We start from the raw sequence: 21,212 nt of genomic DNA on the forward strand, positions 1-21,212 counted from the left end.
AAACGCTTTGTGTATTGAATTTAAAATATTTGTAGGAACATATGCGAACCCAGTATCCTGAAGGTAGCTACAGCTGGAAGGGTACAATTGGCAGGGCATGTTACCAGAATGCCGGACAAACAACCTTGTCAAAATAGTATTAGCTCCTGATCCGGCATGTACAAGGCGGCGTGGAGCGCAGCGTGCTAGATACAAAACGATTAGGCGAGTGGAGATGGGGCGCAATAAAGGATGTAGAGACGTGGCCCGAGTCATGTCTTGTGGCGTGAAATTGTTGATTCAGTGTTATCTGAATCAAACATTTCACAAAATAGCAAAATTCCCCTTTTTAATTCTCATACTATACCAAGAACAGGATCCAAGTTTTGCATATACCCAGCCGCACGCGGAAAAATGCTTCTCGCTCTTTTATCGTACTTCATTCCTACGGTAGATACGGATCACATATCTTAGTGACGCCTTCCTCATATATATGTCTGTGACTCGAATGACCAATGCTCACATCTGTATTCACTGTGAACAGCGTCGAGATTCGCTTTGAACGAGACATTCAGACAGTATCTTTTTATTATTCACGGCATGTCACGATCGAACGATTCCAAGTGTCTGCCCGAAGGCGAAAAAGGTGCAATCCGAATTTGGTTTTGGTTAGTGTCGTGTATGCTTGAGTTGAAGCCGTGTCTCCACGGGTAGCGTAGATAATCTGCTTAGGATTGGAATGTACGTGCGTAAGGGATGATGTGTTACGCAGGCATGGCTTGGTCCACCGACTGTCACTTGGAGTTGAATTAGTATATGGTTTAGTCATCTGCGTCTCATGATGGTGGGTGCACAATTGTATTTAGGGTCAGAGTGCAGCTTTTCGAGTAAATAGTGAGACGAATTCATGGTAGGTAATGCATTAGTAGGTCAACCAGGTCAACGCTTTGAATTGAATAAAGCTGAGACGAGACAACACAGCACATAACTGAAATTCCCCTTGACAATTTATGCCAGTTTGACCAAAAACAAACAAGTTGAATGAACCTAAAGCTACTGTTATCAATATGAATCATTCAAACTGCAACCGTGAATGAAGTTGTTTTACTGATCACAGTTAGAATTAATTTTGAGTTGGAAACGACGTAGGGTTACGACAGGTATTTCCTTCTGTGGTTAATTCCCGTCTTAAAAACCAATGAAAGAAACTTACATTTGCTATAACTCCACCACATCAGAACGTTCCTTCTGAGCCTACCTTTGGGTACGGAGGTGTTATGGCAAACAAGTGTCACGTTAGTTTGCTCTCCAATGTCCACTCAAGGATGTGCTTATCGAACCAACCAATAAGAATTGGTATTTTCTTATAGAAAGATGTGGTACAAACGACAGGCAGCTGTATTTTTTTCTTATAAATCAAGCACAGAGATTCAGTAGAACTGGATGGTTGGAATTATTCAAAGCAAAAAGTCAATATTCTGGTTTCACGGTTATCTGCGATCGTCCTATCGAATCAATTACACTGGATTCTGTTTTTAAACGATATACATTTTCTCAATTTTGCACTCATCCTAAATGTTTAGCGGATATTAATTACCATGTGATTTTTTTATATTTATTTAGCATTTTTTTATACAAGTTTTAAAGACTTTGGTGGTAAATTTAAGTCACATGATCAAAATTACGAGCGGAAAAATATCGTGTAAAAACAAAATCCTGTAATAACAAACAACTTTTAAAGCATCATATTTAATGCTCATTCAAATTTCTACAGAAATAGCTTACACATCTTCCATAGATTCTATTTAAATCAGTTCCGATTAAAAATCGCCACATGGCTGCTTCAATTTCACGTTAATGATCATGCTTTAAACTTGTAAAATTGGACGTCAATTTTCAATATTTTTGGTGGTGCACTTTAGCTCATGAAACTTACGCTATGAAGAAATTAGATGTTGTTGATGATGCTTACATACGGAACAACTTCAAAATGATCAATTTACAGAGCTGCGGTGTTTTAAAATTCTGAATTATCAATCAAAGGGTAAAGCAATTGTTGCTTTCCATGCCTGGCCCCGCAGGCTTTTGGAAGATCGTAAGTATTTTCAGTTCATGTTAGAGCTAGTTCAAAAACCATGCAATATCTTAAACAATTTTGATAGCTGGTAATACGATAATCAATTGTCGCCATTAATGCAACATGTCGCAAACCGTGAGTCAGAATTGGGAAATCATTATAGCTTCAAAACTGCTTAGATCACGGTTATTCATTTCTGTAGAATGACGACCGAAATTCCGGTGACGAAATGTATTTTGGTAAAACGACACAGAAACGAGCACAACTGCTATTTACGATCATCCACCAAATAACCGTTCCGGAATAGCAAACGTGGAGTGCCATTCTTCGGGTGGTGGTTGCATGTTTAATTGGAAAATAAACATAAATTCTGCTCACGCAGACAATCGTTTTATGTCGCCGCACGTGAGTTGATGTTATTTAAACGCAACCTTTTGTTCGGTGTTCTGATAAGGAACTTTGTGCCTTAACTGAGGGGATTTTTCGGTAGCACTTCGATTGGGAGTGCCGACCATAGACAATTCTATTGTCTCGCACACTTATGACTACTTATTGGATTATCTTCCACGATTCTTCTACCTGGTGATTGTTTTAGAACTAAAATTGTTCTGATGCTGTTTCTCAAATGAGTCGGCGCTTTATATTTATAATGAAACTGTCACATGGATAATTTCCGATAGTGACTCATGCCACTTTAAACATTTGTGATTCGTTTAATGCAACTGTTTCTCATTACACATTAATTGTTAAAGGGTACGACTGTAACATCAAAAAACAGAGGCTATGGAAGTTATTATTTACAATATTAATTCGAAACTATAGTACCCGTAACGCAGGATAGACACCATTACGTAAAATCTGTCATGGACACATTGAAATAAGCAACAGACATATCTTGAATGGTCCCAATTATTAAGTCAGTAAACCAGAGTGTGACTCATTTGCCGACAAATCACCACAGAAGCTGATTTTAAAATGGATTGTACGGTGGACTTGTAAGCACTGTACTATCTTGCAAATTTCTTGAACAGTTGGTTGTATTTATTTCTCTAGATATGGAGCTAAAGCGTTAGTTACACATAATTATACTAATTGATTGAAATTTATTATCATTCATTATACACTGTAAACCAGTGCTATGCTATAATATGGTTGTTTTTACATATTGGGGAGCTATATATTTTTAGTATGGGCAGCAGGGACTATGTCCAAGGGCTTGACGATCCCTCCTCAGGCCATCTGCGAGTTGTGGGGCTTACCTAGGATGTGGTGGGATTTGACAGTGGGCCCTGTCAATTTCCTGTAAAAACTGCATGTATCCGCAAGTAGGCCCACTAAAGTGACCGTGTGCCGCTCAAAGCGCACAAGCCCAAGTCCTGGCCTGGTGACGACTCGATATAAGCGGCAAAGACCTAGGCAATGAATAAAGAATCACGATTGGAAGCTTGGAACATGGAAATGTAAGTCGCTAGGTTTCGCAGGTTGCGACAGGATGATCTACGATGTATTACATCCCCGCAACTTCGACGTCGTGGTGCTGCAGGAGATTTGCTGGACAGGTCAGAAAGTGTGGAAAAGCGGGCATTGAGCGGCTACCTTCTACCAAAGCTGTGGTACCACCAACGAGCTGGGAACCGGCTTCATAGTGCTGGGTAAGATGCACCAACGTGTGATTGGGTGGCAGCCAATCAACGCAAGGATGTACAAGCTGAGGATAAAAGGCCGTTTCTTTAAATATAGCATCATCAACGTGCACTGCCCACACGAAGGGAGACCCGACGACGAGAAAGAAGCGTTCTACGCAGTACGCACAGCTGGAGCAGACATACGATGGATGCCCACTGCGGGACGTCAAAATCGTCATCGGCGATATGAACGCACAGGTAGGAAGGGAGGAATTGTATAGACCGGTCATCGGACCGGATAGTCTGCACACCGTATCGAATGATAACGTCCAACGATGCATAAACTTCGCAGCCTCCCGTGGAATGGTAGTCCGAAGCACCTTCTTTCCCCGCAAAAATATCCACAAGGCCACATGGAGATCACCTAATCAAGAAACGGAAAACCAAATCGGCCACGTTCTAATCAACGGTAAATTCTTTTCCGACATCACGAACGTCCGCAGTGCGAATATTGAATCCGACCACTACCTCGTTGCAGTATGCCTGCGCTCAAAATTCTCGACGGTGTACAACACGCGTCGAAGTCTGACGCCGCGGCTAAACATTGGGCGGCTACAAGACGGTAGACTAGGCCAAGGATACGCGTAGCAGTTGGAAGTGGCACTCCCAACGGAACAGCAGCTGGGCGCAGCGTCTCTTGAAGATGGCTGGAGATATATTCGATCCGCCATTGGTAGCACCGCAACCGCTGCACTTGGCACGGTGCCCCCGGATCAGAGAAACGACTAGTATGACGGCGAATGTGAGCAGTTAGTGGAAGAGAAGAATGCAGCATGAGCGAGATTGCTGCAACACCGCATGAGTATCGCGCTAATAGCACACGAAAGTTCTATGAGAAGTTGAACCGTTCACGTAAGGCCCACGTGCCACAGTCTGATATGTGTAAGGACATAAACGGGAACCTTATTACGAACGAGCGTGAAGTGATCCAAAGGTGGCGGCAGCACTACGAAGAACACCTGAATGGCGATGTGGCAGACGAAAATGGCGGTATGGTGATGGACCTGGGAGAACGCGCGCAAGACATAATTTTACCGGCTCCGGATCTCCAGGAAATCCAGGAGGAGATTGCACAGTGTTTTATTTCGTCATTTTCACGATCGAAATTCAAAAACTCGAAAGTGTTGATTTTGGATATAGGGTTTGTTCACAGAAGTTTCAAGATATTTAGGAGCGCATCTTCCGATAAAAACAGTTTGATGATTAATCCCCCTAAAAGTGAGTTGAGAAAATTATTTTTCCACCAGAATGAGATAGACACGTAGTGTCTTCCGCAAAGTTGTAGCAAATGTTAATACGAGCAACTTTGCTGAACATCCCGAGTTTCTATCTCTTATATATAACAAACTTAAGTCGTTTTAAGTAAAAACCCCATTAAAATCTTATTTTTCATTCTAACTCTTTCTAAAAAAATTTCCCATTTTCCGTCTCTTCTACAAAGTTGTCAAACCAGCAAAATTACATGTTTTTGCTGAACATTGTAACTTTCTATCTCTTATAAAACAAAAGTTATCTTTCAATTATACATATTTTTAGAGGTTTCTCCACTTGTGATTACTCCCTTAATTGCAAAAAGTCGCAAATTTCTTCATGATATGCAGAAAATCGCTTATTTCATTTTATACTGACATTGAAAACTTTTGTCGACAAGAGTCTTCTCGAATGGTGTGTTAAAACTTGTAAACCTAAGAAAAATCATAATATTTGAATAACTTTTGTTTTATAAGAGATAGAAAGTTACAATGTTCAGCAAAAACATGTAATTTTAATGGTTTGACAACTTTGTAGAAGAGACGGAAAATGTGAAAAATCATTAGAGTTAGTTTAAGTTAAAAGAATGAAACCGTCTAAGACGAATTAAGTACTGTCCATTTAATTCCACCAGTTAAATTTCGTTATCTTTGCAGATACGTATTTCGACCACAACTGTGTGGTCGTCTTCAGTGTCTTGTACTTGACTCGACTTTGACTTGACAATCGATTGGCCGGCTGAAGAACAACAAACCCCCTGGGGTTGACCAACTACCAGGAGAGTTATTAAAACACGGTGGTGAGGCACTGGCTAGAGCGCTGCACTCGTTCATTACCAAGATTTGGGAGCAGGAAGTTTTGCCGCAGGAGTAGATGGAAGGTGTCGTGTCGGAAAGGGCGATAAGCTGGATTGTGGCAACTACACAATTGCATGGGAGTTCGTGGGGCAGTATCAGGCGGGTTTTATGGGCGAACGCTCCACAACGGACCAGGTGTTTGCCATTCGCCAAATACCGCAGAAATGCCGCGAATACAACGTGCCCACACATCATCTATTCATCGACTTCAAAGCCGCATATGATACAATCAATCGGGACCAGCTATGGCAGCCAATGCACGAACACGGATTTCCGGATAAACTGACACGGTTGATCAAAGCGACGGGTGATGTGCGTAGTTCGAGTTTCAGGGGCATTCTCGAGTCCCTTAGAAACGCGCAGAGGGTTACGGCTAGGTGATGGTCTTTCGTGTCTGCTATTCAACATCGCTTTGGAAGGGGTAATACGAAGAGCAAGGATGTACCACACGAGTGGTACAATTTTCAATAAGTCCGTCCAGCTATTTGGCTTTGCCGATGACATAGATATTTAGGCACGTAACTTTGAGAAGATGGAGGAAGCCTACATCAAACTGAAAAGGGAAGCTAAGCGGATCGGACAAGTCATCAACACGTCGAAAACGAAGTACATGATAGGAAGAGGTTCAAGAGCAGACAATGTAAGCCACCCACCGCGAGTTTGCATTTGTGTACTTGGGCTCACTGGTGACTGCCGTAAATGATACCAGCAGAGAAATTCGGAGACACATAGTTGCTGGAAATCGTACGTACTTTGGACTCCGCAAGACGCTCCGATCGAATAGAGTTCGCCGCCGTACCAATCTGACAATCTACAAAACGCTCATTAGACCGGTAGTCCTCTACGGACACGAGACCTGGACGATGCTCGTGGAGGACCAACGCGCACTGGGAGTTTTCGAAAGGAAAGTGCTGCGTACCATCTATGGTGGGGTGTAGATGGCGGACGGTACGTGGAGGAGGCGAATGAACCACGAGTTGCATGAGCTGCTGGAAGAACCATCCATCGTTCACACCGCGAGAATCGGAAGACTGCGGTTTGTCGGGCACGTAGCCAGAATGTCGGACAGTAATTCGGTGAAAATGGTTCTTGAAAACGATCCTACGGGAACAGGAAGGCGAGGTGCACAGCGGGCAAGGTGGATCGATCAGGTGGAGGATGATGAACGGACCCTCCGCAGACTGCGTGGTTGGCGAAGTGCAGCCATGGACCGAGCTGAATGGAGAAGTCTTTTATGTATTGGACAGGCCGATCCGGCCTTAGTCTGGTAATAAATAATAATAATGGTCAGCCTATTGTTGTAGAATGTGTTGCATTGAATTAACTAAGAAGATAAAGGTTATGTTAGTCAGTATTTTGCCGTTCTCATACATAACGGGGCTTTTCTACAATTTGGACGTAAGTACATGGTTTCATAAACAAGCCGTGGAACTATTTGAACCCAAAACAAGCGCCTTATGTAAAAATCGCGGTGCAAAAAAATCTGCTCTTTGATTTTACTCCACCTAAACAATTTTATAATCTTAACTAAGTAAGTGCAACTAATAAAGGCATATTTGAATTTTATATCTCTGTATTTTAAACGCGCGCGCTTGTTGCTCTGGCGTGCATTTTTCCGCCCAGCCCGTTATTGGGGGCATAGCTGTTCGGCCACATTGAGAGTTGACGTAAAGTCAATGTCAACTTCTCTCCACGAACAGCCTAGATAGCCGTGTGGTGTCGGCAGCTGGTTATCTGGCTAAGAATAACATTACGGATTGCCTGTTCCAGTGGTAAAAGTCCACCATACAGGTGACCCCTAATTTTCGGTGTGATGCGGCTTTATGCTTACCGTGCCTACGAATGAATGGTTAGGGGGGTCTAATAAGAACCTAACCGCAAACGGAGCCTGTGAAGCACCAGGGCCCCCTTCACAGTATTTTAGCCCTCGCTGCGCTAACCGGAGCTATGGCGTAGTTGACTTTTTACTTCTCCGAGATAATTGGCTACTCTTATTCAACCTCATCGTGAGGTTAAATAAGAGTAGGTTAATGAATATGTGTTTTAATTAGTTTTCAACAAATTATCACCTATATGGTTTCACATTATGCGTTTTTTACAATGTGCTTTGTGTATGTTACCTATATGGATTCGCATTATGCGTTTTTTCACAGTGTACTCTGTGTCTCGTCCTTGACGTTTGGCTTCGGCTACTCTTGTTCAATCTCAACGTGAGGTTAAATAAGAGTGGGGTTATGAATATGTGTTTTACTTAGTTTTCAACAAATTGTCACCTATATGGATTCGCATTATGCGTTTTTCACAGTGTACTCTGTGTCTCGTGTTTGACGTTCGGCTTTGGCTACTCTTGTTCAATCTCAACGTGAGTGTGGGGTTATGAATATGTGTTTTACTTAGTTTTTCAATAAACTTCCACCTATATGGATTCGCATTATGCATTTTTTTTACAATGTACTTGGTGTTTGTCACCTATATGGATTCGCATTATGCGCTTTTCACAGTGTACTCTGTGTTTCGTCTTTGACGTTCGGCTTCAGCTACTCTTGTTTAATCTCAACTTGGGGTTGAATAAGGGTGGGATTATGCATATGTTTTTTACTTAGTTTTTCAACAAATTTTCACCTATATGGATTCGCATTATGCATTTTTTTTACAATGTACTTTGTGTATGTTACCTTTATGGAGTCGCATTATGCGTTTTTCACAGTGTACTCTGTGTCTCGTCCTTGACGTTCGGCCTCGGTTACTCTTGTTCAATCTCAACGTGAGGTTCAATAAGAATGGGGTTATGAATATGTGTTTTACTTAGTTTTCAACAAATTTCCACCTATATGGATTCGAATTATGCGATTTTTACAATGTGCTTTGTGGTTGTCACCTATATGGATTCGCATTATGCGTTTTTCACAGTGCACTCTGTGTTTCGTCTTTGACGTTCGTCCATTGTTACGTCCTCTGTGTTTTTGTGACACCTCTCTTTAGTCCCTAGCTGAATGCGTGTGAGTCTACATAATTGGCTTTCCTATAAATGGTTCCACTCTCCTTTCCAACTTCACTTCCTCTTCCTTTCCCCTTTTCACTTCCTTTTCCGTCAGGTAAATGATGAGAAAGGCCAGTGAAGGCGATGGCACAAATCTCCCAAATTGAGGGGAACGTGCCTCCTGAGCCGACGTTCTGATACCTGAATACCTGATACGTGGAGGAGGCGAATGAACCACGAGTTGCATGAGCTGCTGGAAGAACCATCCATCGTTCACACCGCGAGAATCGGAAGACTGCGGTTTGTCGGGCACGTAGCCAGAATGTCGGACAGTAATTCGGTGAAAATGGTTCTTGAAAACGATCCTACGGGAACAGGAAGGCGAGGTGCACAGCGGGCAAGGTGGATCGATCAGGTGGAGGACGATGAACGGACCCTCCGCAGACTGCGTGGTTGGCGAAGTGCAGCCATGGACCGAGCTGAATGGAGAAGACTTTTATGTATTGCACAGGCCGATCCGTTCTTAGTCTGGTAATAAATAATAATAATGGTCAGCCTATTGTTGTAGAATGTGTTGCATTGAATTAACTAAGAAGATAAAGGTTATGTTAGTCAGTATTTTTCCGTTCTCATACATAACGGGGCTTTTTTTCAATTTGGACGTAAGTACATGGTTTCATAAACTAGCCGTGGAACTATTTGAACCCAAAACAAGCGCCTTATGTAAAAATCGCGGTGCAAATAAATCTGCTCTTTGATTTTACTCCATCTAAACAATTTTATAATCTTAACTAAGTAAGTGCAACTAATAAAGGCATATTTGAATTTTATATCTCTGTATTTTCAACGCGCGCGCTCTTGTGGCTCTGGCGTGCATTTTTCCGCCCAACCCGTTGTTGGGGGCATAGAGTGTGATATTTTCGATAATAAACAAGGTGGGCTCGCTTGACTGTGGATATACAAAAGTAAAGCACATGTGAAGATTGGACAAATCAAGTACTCGGATTCTTATGGTTTTTCTGCAAACGTAACCTTCAAGTGGTCTTGTTGTGCAAAGGCTATCACGGCTATCTAGAGAGTAGGAGGTTGAGGGTACTAGTCCCTCAAGACACGTGGATTCTTTTTCGCAAATTTCATATCAATTTGTCCATTTCGAAACATGTGCTATGCATATGCACAGCCAAGACATTTAACAAAAAAAATGATTTTCTTACGGCCGAGTTGCCGAATAATATGCAATTAATTATAGATGTGTTGACTGTCAAATAATCTAAAGCAACTATTTTTTATTATTTTTGCATCAACAATCCTGTTAAATGGTTTGGTCACCATGTTTCTTCTTCACCATGAATTATAGAAACTACATCAGCATATTGTTGCTAGGCTCTACCGAAACGAATCTACATTTGTGCCATCCAAATCGCAAAATGAACGCTAATTCTGCCATGTTTGGGACTCCACCGAACAAATCATTCGCCACATGTAGATCTTGCGCAACAGAGGCCCGGCAGCTGAAAACTTCTCGCTTTTTTGGAACAGCAAGATGAGTATTTAAATAAGCATTAACCCGCTCAAGTGCCATTTGCATTATTTCCATTCGTTCGAATTAACGAGCTTATACGCAATTAAAACACGATTTTACGATTCGATCTACCAACTTTGATGCTCTCATTATTCTGCACGCATCCAGACGAAGAGCTTTATCTGTGTGATTGGATCAATGGTATGGAAATCGCATATTAATTAGCTGAAGGAGCTTCGGAGTGCTTCCGGTAAGATTTAAATCAGCACTCGTAACGTAAAAGGTATGCAATTGTTTTTTCTATGAAAAAAAAAAGAATTAGGAAGTGATGCAAAATAGGTAGGTATGGCATAGGTTCAGGTTTCCAGTAGCCTTGCGAGCAACGGCGTAGGATTGCCAATCCGCAGATGGTGAGATCGATTTTCGATCCGGTCTACGATGTTTTTCGGGTTGGAAACTCTCTCACCACCTGGGCATAGTGTATCCATTGTACTTGCCACACAAGATACATACTAATGCCATGGCGGGTAAAAAAACGCTTTCAATTAATAACTGAGGAAATGCTAAAAAAGTACTAAGTTAAAAAGCAGACCAAGCTCCAGTTGGAATGTAACGCCATTGAAGAAGAGAGAAGACATAGGTTCATGAACTGATAGGCGAAGTAATTAATTAGTAATAATTTTTTTTATCACAAATTTACTTATCATTGAAATACTAATAATGTTAGTTTTTACTACTGTGAGACGATCAGTTTAGTATATTGAACTAAAATCATAAATAATGCTTTTTGTCAATCCCATAAGAACATGAGCTATGTTTTCAACCACCCTTACACAAACCGATTGGTAGAAACAATAAGACATTATTCTACTCTCAACTGGAACATACATAAGTACTTGCGAAAGTATGAAATTTCTGGCCGACCACTGTGTTGCTATCAAAATTTTGCCTCCAAATATCATTCACAAATGTTCTTTTTAATTCAGCAAATATCTTATTGATCAAAATATCTGAACTTGTAGAACAAAGAATCCCAAATACATCGGCTTGTAAAAAGCCACCGAACTTTTAGTCATCGTGAGTGGCACAATACAACGGAGCGTATTGTTTTGCTCATTGATTCCCTTTCATATAAGAAATTTTCCACACGAACAGGTAACTTTCCTTGACTTCGTAACAGCCTCACTGTGACTCGCTCTTATAGGCATTTAATCTCGCTTGATCACATTGTGGTTGATATTCAGACTGATGACCACAACTTGTTATGTGGCCGCGAGGTGTTCTACATTTTATCGCAGTTCTACCGCTTGTATGATCATTTCGTTCCCTGAACTACTGAGGCTGCTACCTTCATGGTGACGCACATACCTTCATCTAGATCCTAGAATGAGGGTGTGCTCTGTGCAGTGTACAGCGGCAGGGAAATACCGATCTGATATATTTTCTAGTGCAACTTGATGAGAAATAGAAACTGCACTTGATTTGATGCTGTAGCCCCCCGGAGCCAGTGCAAGGTGATCTACAATATTGGCCCGCCAGGGTTAATTTGTTTAACTATGGGATTTAATTTGTGCAACCTCATCACTTCCGAAACGTGTGATACTGTTCAACTGCCTTTTCCTTTACTTGTAGCGTACATTCTAAATTCTGTATTTTAACTTTTTGGTCATTTGATTTGTCTAAATAAGGTATTTTCATTGCATTAGGTATTCAAAATAATCAACTTAATTCGAATGTGATTCTGGTATATCTGGACTTGTATTCGTGCATTAAAGATGTGTGTGAAACCCAATTAAATATCTGTTGATTCTCTGTACAACAGTTGGAGCATTTTTTTTATTGCGAACCACTGCGTTCATAATTATACCCGTGACAGATATTATTCCGTAGCAACGACTGGTGACCAATTAAACATCAACCTCAAACTGCAGCTCTTTTTTCTCCTTTCTCTTCGTGTTTCATGTTCCATTTGAAAAAAAAAACTTTATGTAGTTTCAAACTATCTACTGCAATCTCATCACGATCAGGCATTTCTCGGCCATTTATGTTCGCATTCAAATAAATTAATAAGTGCCGCTGTTAATAATGGAACAATAGATTAACGAATGGCGTAATAAGTATATTTGGGTTAATGCTCTGAGACTTAAGCCCATCCATCCAAAAAAGAAACGGAATGAGAAGACAAAATATAGGAACGTGTTCTAAATAACAAAACAGATATCTTAAGCAATCAACAGGTGTAGCCTAAACTTCTTATAAAGCTTAAGGTATTTGAATTGAAAACATATTTAAATTGTTTTAATTTAATGTTCATTATTTTACGTCAACTATTTGTTGAGAGTAGGAGGTTGAGGGCTCGAGTCCCTTCAAGACACGTGGATTCTTTTTCCCAAAATTGAAAACAGTTTGTCCATTTCGAAAACATAACAATATATTCAACAAAAAAAAAGAAAGATTGTTTATCAGAAAGCCATTTGGCCAAAGGCTACAATTGGCCGAAAATGACATTTGGTCAGAAGGGACATAGGGCCGAAAATGTCGTTCAGCCGAACAGTTCCGTTGGCTGAAGAAGTCGGTTGGCCGAATAGCTTATTAGGCCAAAATGGTCGTTTGGCAGAAAAGGCCATTTGGTGGAAATGAACATTCAACCGAAAGTGCCGTTAGGCTGAACTGGTCATTTTGACGAAAACATCATTTAGCCGGAAAAATCATTTTGGCCAAAAAAATGCCGTTTGGCCGACTGGTTGTTTGGCAGAAAAGACATTTTCGGGCCAAATGGCTCCTCCTCTGGCTGATTTCCGGCTTAACATGCTATCGCCCGAGTGGCATTCGAACAAATGGCTTACCGCCAAATGCCAAATGACTTTCGGTCAAACAACGGGAAGGGACGATTGGGTGGACGCCACATGGTCGAAAAGTGTTTGGCTGAATTTATTATTCGAATGCAATCTATCTGGCCAAAAATGTAGCATAGCCGAAATGGACATACAAATTTAAAAAATGGACTTGCGGCAGAAAATATCGTTTGCCGAATTGGTCATCTGGTCGAAAAAGTCGTTTGAATAAATAGGTCACTTGACCTAAAATACCATTTGCCGAAATGGTCCTCTGGCCGAAATGGTTGCTGATTCGCCTCTGATCTGACAGAAAAGTAATTTTACCACAAAACCCTGATTAATCCACCTAGCGGTGATGGTGCCTTTCTCGTGCAAATAAAAAATTGCATTTAGTTCATAACTTCCGTGCCCATGATCCAATGTAGCCAATTTTCAATAGGAAACAATGCGTCGAATGCAACTTGTTGCGAGCAAATTGGTGCCCGAAAAATGAGTGACACTTTGCCAAACAAACAGTGCCCGAAAAATGAGTGACACTTTTTTACACAATTATTTCGTAAAAAAAGTATTTTGGCCAAAATGCAACTTGTTGCGAGCAAATCAGTTGAGGATAAGTGCTCGAAAAATGAGTGACACTTTTGCTACATTTTGGTACGTGGGTGCGCACAGACAAACACATACACACAGACATCACCTCAATTCGTCGAACTGAGTCGATTGGTATATAACACTATGGGTCTCCGGGCCTCCTATAAAAAGTTCATTTTTGGAGCGAACATATAGCCTTTACGTATACATAGTATACGAGAAAGGTGAAAAGCATTTGGCCAAACGGGTCGACATTTTTGACCATAACACCCGTTCAGCAAATGACATTTCCGGCCGTATTTGGACAAATGGCCATTTCTGTAAAAAGATGATTTCAATCGAACGGCATATACAGCCAGATGACTTATTCGGTCAAATGACCTGTTAGGGCAAACGCTTTTCCCAAATGAAATTTTCAACCAGATCGTTTTCGATTTAATAACCGTTTCGCCCGAACGTCTATTCCGGCTCGACGACTTTTGGCCTAAAGTAGAATTGTAAAAGAATTTCTTATGGACAATGAAACAACGAAAAAAAATCACATTCAAATACCGAAAGGTTTCCCGCTTTCTCTTGCTTTAGGAAAAATGCTGAAAATCTGTTACTCAACCAAAAGAGTGCCAAAAGGCTTCAATGGCCCACTGACTTTGAATGACAAGCGTGGAGCAAGAAGCATGTAGGAAGACGGAAGGAAAGCTTAGAAGTAATTTCACCAGAAATCCCAACATATCGATAATCATGTTGCCAAAAAGGTCGGCGTTTTCCAAAGGTACGTCCCAAAGGTGTAGGCAAGAGCTGGATTAAAAGCCTATAAGGTTCAAAACTTCCCCAACCGTGATAAACGGCAGCAAACTGCTGCTAAGACCCGTGCTAGAAAGCTCTACACGGAGCTGTTGATCAAATACAAAACATACGTGAAATCTGACCTCCAACAATCCTCCTTAGCCGTGCGGTAAGACCATGCTGAGGGTGGCTGGGTTCGATTCCCGGTGCCGGTGTAGGCAAATTTCGGTTTGAAAATTGTCTCGACTTCCCTGGGCACAAAAGTATCATCGTGTTAGCCTCATGATATACGAATGCAAAAATGGTACCCTGGCTTAGAAACCTCGCGGTTAATAACTGTGGAAGTGCTTAATGAACAATAAGCTGCGATGCGGCTCTGTCCTGTAATGCCAATAATAAGAAGAAGAACAAATGCCTGCGCAGGAATTTTACACCGGGAAGATAAATTCCAAGTAGATGATCGTTTCAAAAGAAGAAAATGTGAAAATTTGCATCGAAATTTCTAATTCGGCAGGCTATTTGCACCAGTGGAAAGCGAAGCGAAATTTTCGTCACAACAAGTACCATCAATGGTGAAATTTATGAGACTGAGTGCCAACAAAACCGTCTTTTGCCATTTTTGGAGTTGCACAACGAAAAACCTTTATTTTGACCGGATCAATGAATGGAAAATTAAAGCAAACTAACGGTGTTGCAATAATTTCGTGTTCGCCCTTTAGTTCAAAATAATAATATACAGAAATTCCGAAAAACTGTCTGAACAATTTCATATAGAAATTGAGGACAATTTCCTGAACAATGTCTCATGAAAATTCCAAAGAATTTTCACACAAAAATGAAAAACAATTTTCCGGAAACTCCAAGCTCCTCATGAAAAATTTAAGAAAACTCTCGTGAAAACTTCAAAGTAGTTGCTGTTGCGAAAATAATCTTCAAACAAATATTTCGGAAAAACTATGATTTTTCTTTGTGGAAGTTCAAAAGATTATCCCGGTAATGTCTTGAAAATGTCCTGAAAAAAATCAGAAAAAATATTTAAGAAACGAACGCAATGAAAAAAATCCCCACGCCGATTCACGCCGCCTACCAAAATTATGACAAACTCCACCATCGACGATTTTCGGACCACTACACATCGAAATCTCGCTTAACTTTTCAAAAGGACCTAGGTAACATTTTATGAGTTAATTTGAATATTGCAATCGACAGACCATTATGAGAGCTTTTGATTGCAATAGGGTATAACGACCTGTTATGGTCAAAACAAAACTGATTTCGAAAAATATTTACAAATGAACTGTTTATTGCACATTGTTGTAGTTGTCGAATAGGATGCTCATTAACTATAGTTTCGTAAATATTACATCCATTGTGCTAAATTTATGTTGTTTTGTTTTCATCACAATAAAAATAAACTACCGCAATAATAGGACGCAGTTGCCTATCGTTGCGATATTTTTTAAAGATCAATCAAAGGTATTACCTATATTTCTTATGGAGAGCGATACCACAAAAATAGGACCTTAGCACAATAATAGGCTCAGAAGATGCAATTTTTTTAAAATAAAAATGTTGATTTTTCATAATTTCGATTGAAATTTTGTCAAACAAAAAGTGTTCTAGTGGATATTTCGAAGATTTTTAGCATATCCTCAATTATTTTTGATGCTATTATATCCAGAATGGAAATTTTAACTTTACCGCAACATTAGGACATACCACAACAATAGGACGTTTTACCCTACTCAAATTAATTCACGAAAAAAATGCTACTTAGGTCCTTTTGAATAGTTAAGCGAGAAATCTTCAATGTTTTCTGTAGAGCACAGTTCGAATATAAATAGACCTTATTCGTTGTAGTGCATAAATGCCTAAGTTTAGCACTTTAACGAATAATAAAAAGTTTGGGAAAATAACGAGTTAAATTAAATAAACTGCTCTTGAATCGCAATACATCCACCGTTGAAGGGTTTTGAATAAAAGGATTTAAATCTGTACAACTGTTTCACGATTTATAATTTAAATTATAAAACTTGATTGATGGAAATATATTCCGTGGCCAGATAGTATAAGTATAAGAATGATAATGTCGTTCCTGTTCGCGTGACTAACAGCTAGGTTACTTCGACCTGGCAGCCAAAGTACCGGTACTACAAGTGTCAAACCGATGTTGGTGATGAAACCAAACATGCACTTCAATACAACATGATACATACATTATGGCCAATTGAAGCTTTTTGAAGCATAATTTGGCAAAATATTTCAAATGACTACAGCGCGTTCTAGTACTTATGCTTCTACTTGTCATATAAAGTTGTGCATTAATTAATTTTCACTTTTGCATAGCACACACGTCTTTCTTTACTATACTGGGTGTTACATACCAATATGGGGGGAATGACGGCTTTGGCAGGTTTTGTTCTATTATTGGCAGGGGGGTTTTTTATGACTGACTAGGCTCAAATTTGGCCTAAACATTCTTTGCATATTGTGGCCAAATTTCATAAAATTTGGTAGACAAAAACCCCCCTGCCAATATTAGAACAAAACCTGCCAAAGCCGTCTTTCCCCCTATATATTTTTAATCGAGAGCGTTACACTGAAAAGATTTCGAACGTCGACCGAACAGATTTTCACGATAAACCCCTTCATCAAAAGATTATAAAGTACAAAGTACAAGCTTCACTTTCTTTATTATTAACATCCGGAAAACTTGTTTCAATAGGCCAAAACTGTTTCGAAAGCATAAAATTAAAATCATAGTAGTCAATTACTATGGGTGCCGCTTTTCTTCACATTAAATATATACATGTGATACATTTTGTTCCAATAAATTTGAAGACAAAGTGATTGCTCCAACAAACTTGACGTTTGTGAAGATATTTCGCATATTTCTCATTATTATCTTCAGGCACATCACTCACAACAGGTTGGTACAAGGAGTATTAGAATATTTTAAACTAGAATCTATTATACGAGGTCTCTAAGAAAACCGTTTCCTGTAAATTTTACTCGATTTGATATGTATCACTTTCGCAGGCATATCACAAAAAATAGTTAAAAACCTTCATTAAGGAGCGGTCCTAGCAGCAGTCTAGGAAGTATTTAACAATCACAGGTTATGCACTATACTGCCGTTATACGGATAACTGTCACATGTACATAGAAATCCTCACTTGTCATAAGACGAGTTAATACAATCCCATTGAATTCCACCACTTAATTGTATCCTGACAGATACGTATTTCGACCTCAACAGTAAGGCCGTCTTCAGTGTCTCGTACTTGACTCGACTTAGTCTAAGTCTAAGTCGAGTCAAGTACGAGACACTGAAGACGGCCTTACTGTTGAGGTCGAAATACGTATCTGTCAAGATACAATTAAGTGGTGGAATTCAATGGGATTGTATTAACTCGTCTTATGACAAGTGAAGACATTCCACTAAAAAGCTCAAAATAATTTTCTTATAGAAATCCTAACAAACACGGGACAAATATGCGAACAGTAGAGAGAACGACGCACTCATTTTTTATTAGAAAAGGAAATAATCTAAGCCCGAATGAACGCTTGGTAGGTAGTTACTTTTCGATTTATTTTATTTCAAATTCATGACCTGCTTTTTATGTAAATAGTTTCAAAACAACATACAAAACAATAACCCTTCATATTAAATATAATTCATAAAAAAAACTTTCGTATTTCTTGCCAGAATACTTTATATATAGAATATATGAAAATCTCATTTTGGCCAAAAATGTCACATATGCAGTTTCTCAAACAAACGGTTCAATTGTAAATTTCGTCGCTGATAGTAGAATTTCTGAGACTCAGAGCTACCAAAGAATTACTGCAGCAATTAAGAAAATCATGAAGTATTTTTATTGAAGAAAATACTGTGACCATGAATAAGGTCATTATCTTCCCAATTTATTCCATTTAATAAGTTGGAAAATCCCATTTCATTAAACTGTTAATTACTCACTTCACAATTCCTACCTTCAGAATACCCTTGTTTTATAACTAAGAATACACGTCAGTATACATGACCATACAATGATACACATAACTCAATCTTAAAGATAAATGTATGATATTTAACATACTCACCGGTGAAGAACATAAGTCCTTGATCCTCTGCTCCGGTAGTGTATTCTTCTTTTCCCGTACCAGCAGAATGACTTCTTTCACTTCACTCGTTCTGTTAGGAAAAGAAATATCCAATAGAAAAGAAAGGATCTGTAAGAACGAAGCTGTATGCACTTCCGGAAATCATTCCGACAAGATTTTTTTTCTCGTATGACCACTTTGCCATTGCACCTCACTTCGCTTACCGGAGCAACTTTTCAACCACGATTTTTCCAATAAACCCGGTCCCACCGGTCACGAACACGACCTTGTCGCGATAGAATGCACTAATGTTCGACATCTCGCCGTTGCAGTTCTTTTCCGCGATTCTTTATCGATTCTACTGGCAGCAAACTTGCACCCACTTTATGCTATCACAATCGAACACCACCACGATCACTCCGCGCGTTTACAGCAAAGCCCTACGAGAGCCACCCAACGAGATCCGTCTCGTTTGAGGTTCAACACGATTCTGAACCGCGCGCCCCGCTGAAACTAAACAGCGTCGATTCACTAAGCTGTGGCCTTCGGGTCCTTGCAAGGTAGTAGCAGATATGTAGCAGCAAACGCAAAACTGAACTTAGTCTGTGTCACTCACGAAAGCTCACAAATCCGAGAGGAAGGAAAAAACTAATCAACGAACTAGCGCGGAAGCGCAGAGGGAAAGATCCAAACGCATAGGTACGACGCACGTTTCACCGTTTGTCCGCGCACTGCCGACTTGTCGATCGATACCACGGACGGTTGACTAACGAGTAAAAGTGTGCTCCGAGCACGGTGTCAGCTTTATTCGCGAACGTTTGAATCTTCGATGAAGGGGTTTCTATGCGGGGTTCCGCGAATCGCAAGACTCTCCGTTCATATTCAACAACTCTAAAGCATATACAAATGTGACAACGCCAATGGCGTCATAGAAAAGTCATTTTCTTCTTATTTAATGGAGATGAAATATGATCTGACAATTTGAAAACAAATAGGCTTCTGTAAAGCTGGCGAGCGCACTGAAAATTTGCCGGGTTTGAATTGATAAAAATCAAAGAGCAGATTTTGTGCGCCGAAAGCGTAGGCCAACTACCATATCGCTTATGGTAGGGGAGGAGGTTCGGTTGTGGGCACCGCACTATGGGGCGGCTCCATACAAGTAGGTGGCCGAAAATATTTTCATTTCATTTCTGCAATATTTCACACTTATATCGTAGATTATTGTCTAAAAGATGTGAAATACTTGTTTTGCAGGTCGTTATTACTTCTAAGGTCTCCAAACTCCCTGGAATACAGACCTTTGATCTCTATGGAATATATCCCTTTTATCTACGAATGTCTCATGTACACAGCAGTCTATAGATGTGTATTTTATTGCAGCGCAGACCTGTAGAGTTCAAACTAGAAAATTGTATACTGTTTTTATGTGAATTGAGTTGTACAGATGTTCTAAGTTGCACAAGTACTCCGTCAAATACAGGCCATTGCATCTACATACGTAACAGGTTGTCTTTATAGGATTTTTCAGATTGGTTCAGGCTCTTAACCCGTAAAACAAGTAAAGGGAATACAATATAAAGCTCTATTAAAGCTAAACGAACTCCATGCAATAAAAGCTTCAAGATATATAAGTATACTGCAACAACATTTATTTATTCATTATGTACATGAACATCCTCAACAAAATCATCATTTATTTCTTCAAGATCGATTAAAATATCTGCAATGGTATATTTTTCTGTACTCGAATCTGTTGTATTGCAAGAAGTTTCAGTCACTAAAAAACTTTGAACATCTTCTGGATATTCCAGATTAGATTTATTTTGAAGTCGCTTACCTAAGTTGAGGGAGCTTATCAAAGGATCCGACGAGTTCATAGCACGAATGAAAACGTCATGTAAATTTTCTTCTCTTGAGGCTTTCCTGGCATGATGAGTCCGACTTTTTGCCTTTCTCGTATACTAAGTATACGGTAAAGGCTATATGATCGCTCCAAAAACAAACTTTTTATAGAAGGCCCGGAGACCCATAGTGTTATATACCGATCGACTCAGCTCGACGAATTGAGGTGATGTCTGTGTGTATGTGTGTGTGTGTGTGTGTATGTGTGTGTGTCTGTGCGCACCCAACCAAAAAAAAAATGTCACTCATTTTTCGGGTACTTATCCTTAACCGATTTACTCGCAACAAGTTGCATTCGACGCAGGATGCTTCACCATTGTTTCCTATTGAAAATTGGTCAGATCGAACTATGGGCTCGGAAGTTATGGCCAAAAAACCACTTTTTTTATAGAAAAAAATAGTAAAAAAATGTCACTCATTTTTCAGGCACTTATCCTTAACCGATTTACTCGCAACATGTTGCATTCGACGCAGGATACTCTACCATTGTTTCCTATTGAAAATTGGTCAGATCGGACTATGGGCTCGGAAGTTATGGCCAAAATACCACTTTTTTATAGAAAAAATGAGTATAAAATGTCACTCATTTTTCAGGCACTTAGCCTTAACCGATTTACTCGCAACAAGTTGTATTCGACGCAGGA

General features: G+C 39.9%; 1 protein-coding gene across 1 annotated transcript in view; it reads right to left on the minus strand.

Moving 5' to 3' along the window:
- Window positions 1-19,441, minus strand: part of LOC134220061 (fatty acyl-CoA reductase wat-like) — a 43,035-nt gene extending 23,594 nt beyond the window's left edge. Inside the window, exons 1-2 of the mRNA XM_062699012.1 lie at window positions 18,891-19,441; window positions 18,667-18,757 (exon numbers count right to left, since the gene is read on the minus strand). Coding sequence (XP_062554996.1) covers window positions 18,667-18,757; window positions 18,891-18,985 — 186 coding nt within the window. The 5' untranslated portion in view covers window positions 18,986-19,441. The remainder of the gene's footprint in view (window positions 1-18,666; window positions 18,758-18,890) is intronic.
- Between the last annotated feature and the right edge of the window lie 1,771 nt (window positions 19,442-21,212).

Source organism: Armigeres subalbatus, chromosome 3, assembly GCF_024139115.2.
Source record: "Armigeres subalbatus isolate Guangzhou_Male chromosome 3, GZ_Asu_2, whole genome shotgun sequence".
In the NCBI taxonomy this organism is placed as follows: domain Eukaryota; kingdom Metazoa; phylum Arthropoda; class Insecta; order Diptera; family Culicidae; genus Armigeres; species Armigeres subalbatus.